The sequence below is a fragment of the Eptesicus fuscus genome, chromosome 18 (assembly GCF_027574615.1).
Source record: "Eptesicus fuscus isolate TK198812 chromosome 18, DD_ASM_mEF_20220401, whole genome shotgun sequence".
In the NCBI taxonomy this organism is placed as follows: domain Eukaryota; kingdom Metazoa; phylum Chordata; class Mammalia; order Chiroptera; family Vespertilionidae; genus Eptesicus; species Eptesicus fuscus.
The window spans coordinates 41,725,221-41,737,279 of record NC_072490.1 but is presented as its reverse complement, the minus strand read 5'-3'; the positions used below and the strand labels follow the sequence as shown (position 1 = coordinate 41,737,279).

Below are 12,059 nucleotides of genomic sequence, written 5' to 3'. Positions count from 1 at the left end.
CTGGGCTTCTGGATCTTTAAACAGGCTCTCGAGGAAAATTGAAACCTCTTGCCCCACAGCTTTTAAAAATTTCTTAATATTAAATAATCCAGATACTTTTCATCTTTGTCAGTTTTATTTTTCACACTTTCAAAAGAAAAGGAAACATTTAATTTTGGATATTTTTTCTGTATCTTGCTATTTTTCATGGAAGTACAAGCTAAAGGTCCTGTCACACTTCCTAACTCGTCAGTGATTTGCCTGTGCCGCCTGACTTACCTGGGACAATAATTAGTTTCAATAATTAGTTTGCTCTTATCTTGAGAAAAGCCATTTATAATACAGCATGCCATTATTATTTGCCATAGCAAAGTAGTACTATATTGCCAAGTCCCTAAATCCTCTGATATAGTTAATCAAGGCATATTATTTCAGGTGGTTTCAGCAAGTGAATTGTTGACAGAATATATTGGGCCTTACAGTGTAACTTCTCTTGGAAGAATACTCAGCTTTGGTTTGGAGACAATGTCCTCTGCAGTTTTAGCTATCTGGCGAACTTGTCTGTCTTTCCTCACTAGTGACAGTGACAGGCTTAGTGGCAGGTCTTTGGGCCTTCTTGCTAGTTGCATGCACTGAGCAGTTGATACGTTGGCAGACAGAACTGATTCTTGGATGCTTGTCTGAACCTCTACAGGTCTGCTTTTGGCAGAATCGAGTGTGACTGTTATCCTTTACCCATTAAGCTATCATTACGGCTTCCTTATCTTTATTTCTTCAGCAAACATGCCTTTGAAAGTGTTTGGCTCTTTCTGGCAGTTTACTTGATAATGTACAAGAGCGGAAGGTATGTGTCTTATTTCTAAATTATAGTGTATTTCTTCAAAGGAAAAGGGGAGGCCTACGTGAAGATTTGTCATAAGTTGACAGCTCTGATGGATTTATTTTGATTATTAATATGGAATTCTTTCCTAAGATTTTGGTTTACAGTCTCCTATGAAAACACATTTAAATGCCTCTGCTTAACTAAAAAAACACACACAAAAAAACGAGTTCCTCTTTGAACCTGATGTATTGCATACCATAAACTTTTTTTCATCACTATCAATTGTATGGGTGTATGCATTAGTGGAAAACTAGAATCATTTGTAGTTTGGATGTTCTTTAGCCAACGTTGGAGGAGACATATTTAAAGAAAAGCAGGTGCCTGTAATTGCCATATATGGAGTCTTTTCAAAGCCCAATCTGATTTACTCTATGTTGGAGCAGTCTTTAGCTGCTAAAAACATAGATAATACTTAGTAATTATCTCCTCTGTGACAGGGCTGTTTCTGTGCTCCTCTATTGGGCTGTCAAAGCTAAATTTAATCTATGGACTTACATCATGTAAAATATTTCAAAATTACTTATTATTCATTGGATGTGATTCTGTTTGAAGCATCAGTAGAGTTTAAAGTTCTGTGAACAGAAGAGAGACTATGCAAGTGGGTTCCAACAGCAGCCTCAGCTGCCTCATGGTAGCATGCAGTCACATACAGGACACACAGCCAGACATGGGGTCGGACAATTTAGGACAGTTTTAGTGTAACTGGGGGGTTTCCCTGCTAAAGAAGCCCCCTTGTGAAAAGGGTAGAAAAAAATTCCTATTTGTACTCTTGATTCATTAAAATGATGCCATTCACTCATTCTGTATATCGATAATGTTTTAATTCACTCTACAGTGACAATACAAAAATCCAGTTAAATTTTTTTTTCATTTAAAGGGAATTTTGAAAGTTGTGATTGGCCATGAAGTCTTGTAGAGAAATATAATTACCTTAATCCAGGGCAAAACAGAAAATTCACTGTTAAAATAGCTTTATTAACGGTGGCTTTCTAAATTGTAGTATCTAACTTACTCAATTATTTATGTTTCTTTTATATGTTGCTTTAATCTTCAAGCATAATTGAAGCTCATTAATGTTTTAATTCTATAAAAATTGTTATTTAAACTAATGAGGTGGTAGATGTTTAGCTGTGTGACTACTGGTCTAGGACTGAGAAAACCTGAGTTCTAGTTCTGAGACTATTTTTCTCTGATTTTATTAATGAGTCATTTAGTCCTTCCGTGAGCCTGTTTTCCATCAATAAAAGTACATAATGAGACTTCTGATACAAACAAAATGGCACAGACTTGTTTCCCTTTGCTTTTCCTTACAATGTATAAAGTTGAGAAATAACACAAGAGACGATCAGAACTCTGAAAGGTGGAAAAAAGAAGCCTGTCTGGTGTAGAACCTAAAACTGACAGAAACAGCAGCAGGATGTCTTACAGCCTTCTCACCCAACAGAATAAGGGGACTTAGGCCTGGTGTTTCTTGCCCTCCATCCAGCCTAGCAACAGGTAGGCTCCTTCTTCCCCTAAATCTAATGGGAGTCCTGCCAACAATAGTAGGTGAGCCCAGCAAAACTGGCAGAAAAGATTGGAAGCCCTAATAATAATAAGTGGCCACCAGGACAGTGCTTTTTCTGCCTTCCATGAAGGGAAGGTGGGTACCCGGGAGGAGTCACGGCACAATAGCCTGGCCTGGGAAGCAGTCTTCGTAAAGGTCAGAGGCTCCCCTTCTCCCAGAGACACACAGGGGGCCTAACCTTGGGGAACCCCTCCCCCCTCAAGCAACACTGGCTGAGAAACTACTAAATTCCTACCACAAGAAAATAGAAGAAGAAGAGCAAAATAAACTCAAAGCATAAAAAATAAGGGAGAATAACATGACAGCAGAAATCAATGAAATTGAAAATAGAGAAAAAACAAATCAATGAAACAAAAGCTGTTTTTTTTTACAAAGTCAATAAAGTTAATAAGACTTTATTAAGACTAACCAAAACAAACAAACAAACACACACAAAAAAGACAAATTACCAGCTTCAGGATTGAAATAAAAGATATTGGAGGAACCAAGATGGCGCCATAGGTTAAACACCTAACCTGCAGCCGGGCACAACAATTTCAAAAATACAACTAGAGGTCAGAACGGACAGCGTCCAGAACCACAGGAAAGCTGGTGGACTGAAATGCCCACAGCTGGGGGGAAGGAGAAGGCCACGGGGACAGTCGGGGAAGCCATAAAAGCCTGAGGTATGGAGAAACGGGCGGAGACACGAGCACGCGCGCCTGCAGGGAGGATGGAGCCGGAGAGGAAGGGGCGGCTGATGGCCTGGCCTGCGTTCACTGGCAGGAAGGAGATAAAGGCTCCGGATTGCGCTGAGCGCCGGCTCCGACTGCACTGAACCCCGTTCCGGGCGAAACCCTGGGAAATTCACTCAGTTTCGCAACTGCGCCGCCCCCGCAGGCCGCCCGGCCCGGGGCGCTGGGGACGCCGCCGCGGCGGCAGCGCCCGGAGCCCGGCGGCCTCCCAGCACCCGTCCCCGCCGCGCAGCCCCCGCGCGCCTGGTTCCGCGGGCCACGCGCCCCGCACACCGGACGGAGGCCCGGGCGCCCTCTCCGTGCACCTCCCGGCGGCGCTAGACTTCAGTAGAGTTGACTGAATTCAAGGGATTAAGAAGTACAAATTGGGGGGACGCGGCGGCGGCGGCTCCGGAGCCCGGCGGCCGCCCAGCACCCGTCCCCGCCGCGCAGCCCCTGCGCGCCTGGTTCCACGGGTCACGCGCCCCGCACACCGGACGGAGGCCCGGGCGCCCTCTCCGTGCACCTCCCGGCGGCGCTAGACTTCAGTAGAGTTGACTGAATTCAAGGGATTAAGAAGTACAAATTGGGAAGTTTGAAAAAGATGGCGGCGGAGGCGAAAGGCTGTTCTGTTGCCTCGCACCCAGCGAAATCGGAGGGGATGAGGTGTGGAGGCGCGTGGGTCTGGCTGGTGGCGGGGGAAAGGGGCTTTTGTTCCAAACCTAGGGGAGATTAGCTCTCCAACACCCTGAAATCCATCTTCTGGCGAACCGCGGGAGACCCAGATGCCTGCGGGGAGAGGCGGGACTCTTGCGGAGGTGCGCCCAGCAATCAGTGTTTGCTGCGCTGGAGTGCGGAACAAGGGGACTTAGAAAAGTGGAAGGCAGAAGGACCAGACTCACAGCCATCGTGGCTCGCCGCACCATGGCCTGTTGGCGCCCTGAGACCCCGCCCCGCCCTGGGACCCGCCCCGCACGTTTTGAAGACCTGCCCCGCAAGTCTTGCAGACACACCTGCGCTCCAAGCAACGGCTTATGCATGTGGGTGGCCTGCCCTCTGGCAGCGGACCAGATGAACTGCTGTTCTAGTAGGACTGCTCCAGGGCCACTCAGACAGGAGGAAGAAACTACAGTTTTTGCTGTAATCCTTGCTGAGTGCCTAAGGCAGTAACTGATCTACACCCCATTGGAGACCCAGAAACGAGGGCATCTAGTGGTCTGTGGGAGATGACACCAGATTTCAACCACGCGCATAAGGGACACATTCAACGGGAATATTCAGTGAGCGCCAAAGCTTTGCTGCACCAAGACCCGGCCCATAAACGTGTCTCCTGCACAGCAACTCTTCCTTTATAGACAAAGAGAGCCCCCCCAGTGACACCAACAACAATCAAGACTTAACTATACAAAGGAGGACCAAGATGGAGGCATAGGGCGGAAGCCTGATTGTTGCCTACCACAACAACTTTGAGAATACGACAGGAGAGCAGAGCAGACACCATCCAAGACCACCATAGGGCTGGCTGAGTGGATGCTCTACAACTAGAATAAAAGAGGGGTATGTGGGATGATGCTGATGCCGGTGACCCAAAGACCACCCTTTAAGAACTACGGCTCAGGCGACACAATGGCGGCCTGGAACGTGCTCGGCGCAGTTCCCCTGGCGGTCTCCGGCTGAGGGGACGGCTCCAATGGCAGCCAAACACGGACAGACGAGCCCCTATGAGACATGGGGTGGGAGACTCTGCGCTTGCTGACCTCTGAGTCCGTCAAGAATCTCAATGCCCCGGAAGCGGCCAGGTGCGCATGCTCGGCGACCGGCCACCGATGCGGACCCAAGGGCCGACGCAGCGACGCCAGACCGGCCCACCGCCATGCACCGGGCGCACCGGAGCTTCGCCGAGCCGCCGCCCGACGAGTTCTGCAGCAGCCGTACTGGAGCTCTGGAAGGATGGCCAGGGGAATTGCTGAGGGGGGATTGACCGGCAGGAATTGGGATCGGGAAGACGGGGCCCCATTGAGACCCGGGTGCGGGCGGGATTGCGCGCCTCTGGGCTCGGGTGTGGTCACACGCCTCTGGGTATAAGTGAGGCCTCACGTCCCTGGGTCTGGGTGAGGCCACGTGCTCCTGGGTCCAGGTGAGGCCGGACCCCGGGTCCGGGTAAGGCCATGTGCCCCTGGACCCGGATGACGCTGGGTCCCGTGCCCGGGCGAGGCCAAGCGCCCCTGGGCCTGGGGGAGGCTGCGCTCCCCTGGGTTCGAGTGAGGCCAGATGTCCCTAGATCCAGTTGAGGCCTCGCACACCTAGGACCGGGTGAGGCCACGTGCCCCTGGGTCTGGGAGAGGTCACGTACCCCTGGGTCTGGGAGAGCCCACACACCCCTGGGTCCAGGCGAGACCATGTGCCCCTGGATCCGGGTGAGGCCTCGTGCACCTAGGCCCGGGTGAGGACACGTGCCCCTGGGTCTGGGAGAGGCCAAGCGTCCCTGGGTCCGGGTGAGACCATGTGTCCCTGGATCCGGATGAGGCCTCGTGCACCTAGGCCCGGGTGAAGCCACGTGCCCCTGGGTATGGGAGAGGCTAAGCGTCCCTGGATCCGGGTGAGACCATGTGTCCCTGGATCCGGGTGAGGCCTCGTGCACCTAGGCCCGGGTGAGGCCACGTGCCCCTGGGACTAGGAGAGGCCAAGCGTCCCTGGGTCCGGGTGAGACCATGTGTCCCTGGATCCGGGTGAGGCATTGTGCACCTAGGCCTGAGTGAGGCCACGTGCCCCTGGGTCTGGGAGAGGCCAAGCGTACCTGGGTCCGGGTGAGACCATGTGTCCCTGGATCCGGGTGAGGCCTCGCGCACCTAGGCCCGGGTGAGGACACGTGCCCCTGGGTCTGGGAGAGGCCAAGCGTCCCTGGGTCCGGGTGAGACCATGTGTCCCTGGATCCGGGTGAGGCCTCGTACACCTAGGCCCGGGTGAGGCCACGTGCCCCTGGGTCTGGGAGAGGCCAAGCGCCCCTGGGTCCGGGTGAGACCATGTGTCCCTGGATCCGGGTGAGGCCTCGTGCACCTAGGCCCGGGTGAGGCCACGTGCCCCTGGGACTAGGAGAGGCCAAGCGTCCCTGGGTCCGGGTGAGACCATGTGTCCCTGGATCCGGGTGAGGCCTCGTGCACCTAGGCCTGGGTGAGGCCACGTGCCCCTGGGTCTGGGAGAGGCCAAGCGTCCCTGGGTCCGGGTGAGACCATGTGTCCCTGGATCCGGGTGAGGCCTCGCGCACCTAGGCCCGGGTGAGGCCACGTGCCCCTGGGTCTGGGAGAGGCCACGTGCCCCTGGGTCCAGGTGAGGCCACGTGCCCCTGGGTCTGGGAGAGGCCACGCACCCCTGGGTCCGGGTGAGGCCATTTGTCCCTGGATCCGGGTGAGGCCTCGCGCACCTAGGCCCGGGTGAGGCCACGTGCCCCTGGGTCTGGGAGAGGCAAAGCGTCCCTGGGTCCGGGTGAGACCATGTGTCCCTGGATCCGGGTGAGGCCTCGTGCACCTAGGCCCGGGTGAGGCCACGTGCCCCTGGGTCTGGGAGAGGCCATGCGCCCCTGGGTCCGGGTCAGACCATGTGTCCCTGGATCCGGGTGAGGCCTCGTGCACCTAGGCCCGGGTGAGGCCACATGCCCCTGGGTCTGGGAGAGGCCAAGCGCCCCTGGGTCCGGGTGAGACCATGTGTCCCCGGATCCGGGTGAGACCTCATGCACCTAGGCCTGGGTGAGGCCACGTTCCCCTGGGTCTGGGAGAGGCCAAGCATCCCTGGGTCCGGGTGAGACCATGTGTCCCTGGATCCAGGTGAGGCCTTGTGCAACTAAGCCCGGGTGAAGCCACGTGCCCCTGGGTCTGGGAGAGGCCAAGCGTCCCTGGGTACGGGTGAAGCCAGATCCTGGGTCCGGGTGAGGCCGTGTGCCCCTGGATCCATCCGGGTGAGGCTGGGTCCCAGGCCCGGGTGAGACCACGCGCCCCTTGGGTAAGGGTGAGGCCACGTGCCCCTTAGTCTGGGTGACGCCGTGCCCCTGGGTCCGGCCGAGACCAAACCAGAGGGAGTCGGACCTCCATTACCACCATTTGTCCACCATCCAGAGCTGAGGGGTCAGTGCTGACATGTACACATAAGGAACTGCTGGACATTGAAATTGGGTCTCAAAAGAACTGTTGGTCCAGGGGGAAGCTCGCTACAGACTGATTCATTTGCCTGTCAACATAACTATTATTGCTCGTCTCACATTCAGTTCTTATAAGTATATATCTAGTGACATATGATCTCGCTCATCTAGGGGAAATGATGAACAACATAGACTAAGGAACAAGAACAGAACCAGAAGCAAGGAGGCATCGATCGGACTATTGGGCCTCAGAGGGAGGATAGGGGAGGGTGGGGGGAGGGTGGGGGGGAGGGGGAGAGTTCAACCAAAGGACCTGTATGCATGCATATAAGCCTATCCAACGGTTAAGTTCAACAGGGGGTTGGGGCATGCGTGGGGAGAGGGGTGGGATGGGAACGGGGGGATGAGGACAAATATGTGACACCTTAATCAATAAAGAAATTTTAAAAAAAAAAAAGAAATAATATTACTACAGATCTTCCAGACTTTAAAAGATTAAGAGAATGCTATGAATAACTTTACAGTCCTAAACTTGACAACTTAGAAGAAATGGACCAATTCCTTGTAAACCACAAACTACAAAATGTAACCAAGATAAAATAGGTAACATGAATAGTCTTATAGCCATTAAAGAAGTTGAATTCATAATTTTAAGGCTCATGAAAAAGAAATCTCCAGGCCCAGATGGATTTAAAAGAGCATTCAAATAAGAATTAACACTAATTTTACAGTTTCTTCTGGGAAACGGAAAAGGAGGGAACACTTCTCAACTGACTTGTATAGGGCCAATATTACCTTGATACCCAAACAAGACAGACAGTTAAAAAAAAGAAACAAAAAGAACCTACATGCCATTATCTCTCATGAACTTAGATGAAAAAAGTCCTCAACCAAATAGTAGCAAACCAACAATAAATAGAAAAGAAATATTAAAAATGCCTAGATGGGCTTTATTTTAGACTAGAGGCCTGGTGCACGAAAATTTGTGCACGGGGCGGGGGGCGCGTCCTTCAGCCTGGCCTGCTCCCTCTCACAGTCCAGGAGCCCTCAAGGGATGTCCTGCTGACGGCTTAGGCCCGCTTCCCATGAGGTAGTCTGACCTCCCTCTGCGGGAGGTGACCGGGACGATCAGGGGAAGGCAACGCCCCCATTATGCTGCTGCTGCCACTGCCGGCCACCGTGACTGCCTGAGCCTCGACCCTTGCAGCCACTGGGACTTGCCTGAGCCTCGGGCCAGCTCTGGCAGCAGCAGCCACCATCTGCGGCTTGCCTGAGCCTTGGGCAGCCACTGCGGCTTTGTCTGGAAGGAGTCCGGAAGACATCCACCCTAATTAGCATGTTACCCTTTTATTAGTATAGATATGCAAAGCTGGTTCAATATTGAAAATCAATGTAACCCATCATATTAATAGGCTAAAGGAAAGGTAGAAGGAATATCATACGATCATATTGATATTGTTTTTTAAGTAATTCACTTATTTTTATTTCCTTTTTTTTTTTAATCCTCACTCGAGGATATGTTTTTTTATTGATTTTAGAGAGAAACATCGATTGGTTGCCTCCTGTAACCCTCAACCTTCCAATTTACAGAACAACACTCCAAGCAACTGAGTCACTCAGTCAGGGTGATATTGTATCTTTTGCTAGCCAAAATAAAAAGTTGAAAAAATCCAGTGTTCATTCATTAATAAAACTTTCAAATTTGATCCTGGCTGGTGTGGATCAGTGGTTGAGTATCAACCCAGGAACCAAGAGGTTACTGATTTGATTCCCAGTCAAGGGTACATGCCCAGGTTGCTGGTTTGATCCCCAGTAGGGGGCTTACAGGAGTCAGTCAATCTATGATTCTCTCATCATTGATGTTTCTCTCTCTCTCTCTCTCTCCCTCCCCCTCCAGGGAGTTATTGATGTTTCTATCTCTGTGCCAGGGAGTGGTTGAAAGTATGAAAGGCAAGTGCATCCTGGGACAAGCTGTGTCATAGTGGGTGCACATGGTAGCAATAAGCCATACCTACCCATATTTTAATTTTGTTGTATATATTCAGCATTTCTATTCTGCCTTATCCAAAAAGTCCATAAAATAGTTTTATTTAAGTATTGTTATATTAAAGTTCATTTATCTATTTATTCATCAAATATTTTTTGTTGGCTTTCTTATTGCTGATCATACTGGGGATAAAAAAGATGGGAAAAGAAGTGTGATGGACAGAAATGATCATAGGATGGATCTGGAGCTGGTATTTGGTGTGATATATATATTTTTTTTTTTATTGATTTTTTTACAGAGAGGAAGGGAGAGGGATAGAGAATCAGAAACATCGATGAGAGAGAAACATCGATCAGCTGCCTCCTGCACACTCCCTACTGGGTATGCGCCCGCAACCAAGGTACATGCCCTTTGACCAGAATTAAACCTGGGACCCTTGAGTCTTCAGGCTGACGCTCTATCCACTGAGCCAAACCGGTTAGGGCTGGTATTTGTTTTTAAAGCTTTGTTTTTGCTGTGACATATGTTCTGTATTTTAAGTTGCAAAGACAAAGGTTTTAGTGTTCAATTAGCTGGTAAACTTGGTTTTCAATAATTACCCTTTTTTTCTGTTTGGAATGCATCTTGTCAATGTTGATTCTTAGTTTAATTGTTGTCACTTATAATACATAAAATAATAGTTCATCTTACAATTAATGGCATTTCAGGTGCAATGAGATCTGATAATATCTAAAACCAACTATTTTTGCAGGGTTTTGTTCTTGATTAATTTTAGAGAGAGAGGAGGGTGGGAAGAAGGAGAGAGGAACATCAATTTGTTGTTCCCTTTATTTTTGGATTCATTGGCTGCTGCTTGTATGTGCCCTGACCAGGAATCAAACCTGAAACCTTGGTGTATTGGGATAACACTCGAACCAACTGAGCTACCCGGCAGGTTTTGCACTTTTCATTTGAATATTTTACCTATTCTAGTTTTATTAAACATTTAGAGGAACCTTTAACAAGTTGAAAATCTGATGATAAATGCTAATACTGTGTTACTTACATATATGTTGAAACCTCATTTCCTCTTATTTTTCTTCTTTGTTTTTCAAGTGTCAATATACAGTATCTGGTTTTATGACAAGAATGACTGTCACCGCATAGCCAAACTCATGTCTGAGTAAGTATATTACTCCACAGATTTATTAATGACATATGAGAGATGAAAAATTACTTTTCTCCCTACTTCTCTTTGTTACTAGAGTGTACTAATCTCCCTCTAATTATGTATTTCACTCTAATTTCCTGCTTATTCTCAAAAATTTGGAAAAGGCAGAAAAGCCTAAAGAAATCTATAATCCTTTATAATAAAAGCCTAATATGCAAATCAACCGAATGGCGGAACAACCTGTGGAATGACCGGTCACTATGACGCGCACTGACCACCAGAGGGCAGACGCTCAACGCAGGAGCTGCCCATATGCCCAGGCCAGCCTAGGCGGGTGCCAGAGGGGGCCCCCCACCCCATTACCCCGCCTGTCACTCCACAGATTGGCCCTGACTGCCAGCCAGGCCTAGGGACCCTACCCGTGTAAGAATTTCGTACACCGGGCCTCTAGTCTTTTATAATCCTACTACTACACCCAATGTGTGTTGTCCTGTTAGTTTGTTTCCTTTTGGTCTTTTTCTTTATGTATATGTGAGGTTGATGTCCTTAATTGTTTCTTACAAAAATAGGATCATACTGTATGTACAGCCTAGTTTCATGTCAACAGCATTTTTTCAAAGCATTAAATAGCCCTCTATAGTGTCCTGCATATAGATTGTAATTTAACTAGAACCTTCTGAGGGTGTCATCTATGTGCAGTGCCCAGTCTAACCACCATATCCAGTTTAGGTTCTATCCAGATTTTCACTATAACAAGTGGGACTCTGTTCAGTAGCCAGAGGAGAACTCCTGCACACATCCATGTTTACCTTGAGTGAACTTATTTTTGAACCAGATTCTAGTTTACTAAGTCACCAGTCCATTGCTGTATTGTGTTCCAAGAGATTTTTTTGTAAGAATGAAATTTGGAATTTGGAAAACCATTTTCATTGAGTTACTATTCTAAAGGGTGGTTCAATGTCCTTTCTCAAAGTAGCCGGCAGAAGCCACCCCACATGGCTTATCTGTATTGCTGGTACTGCCAGTCTGGAGTTTAGGTGCCCAAGACACTGTGGCTCTCAAAGGGCCTGAGAGCTCTGGGCAAAATGCACAGTGGGCACACTTATTCTGGGCACTTCTGGTTCCTTTTCAGTGTTCCTTCTCAGAAATGTTGACCTCTCTTCCCCGTGTGTCAAATCAAGATTCCCTTGTTATCTACGTGTTTAGAAGAAAGCAGTCTTGATTGTTGAAAATAATCTTATTTTAAAACTAATTCTTATAAAAATATAAATAAATAACTAACCCCAAAAAGCTCACTTCCAGGTATGTTTTCATTTTAAAAGAAGCACCCGAGGCTAAGGAGTCCCAGTTGGATGTTAAGCAGCTCTGCTTTGCCAGCTTTGGCTGTAACCACAGGGCAGGCCATGTTTAATGCTGTGTGCCCCCTGAGGATTGTTCCATATAAACCTGTGTCACTCATATTTGAACATGTGTTGGCTCTCTAGAACCACACTTTCTTTAGAGCATATTTTCTCTAAAATTGATAATGCAAAGCAATTTATTTGAAGACTTTTTTTGTAGTTTTGAAAGTAACAGCAAAGGCAGCTTACTTGTGTTTACTTAGAAGACACAGATTTGTTGATTTTTTGGTTATCCTGAAATCCAGAAT

At 48.7% G+C, this 12,059-nt stretch overlaps 1 protein-coding gene across 1 annotated transcript in view; it reads left to right on the top strand.

Moving 5' to 3' along the window:
* Positions 1-12,059, top strand: part of DCP1A (decapping mRNA 1A) — a 55,385-nt gene that overhangs the window by 18,220 nt on the left and 25,106 nt on the right. Inside the window, exon 4 of the mRNA XM_008146358.3 lies at positions 10,357-10,423. Coding sequence (XP_008144580.2) covers positions 10,357-10,423 — 67 coding nt within the window. The remainder of the gene's footprint in view (positions 1-10,356; positions 10,424-12,059) is intronic.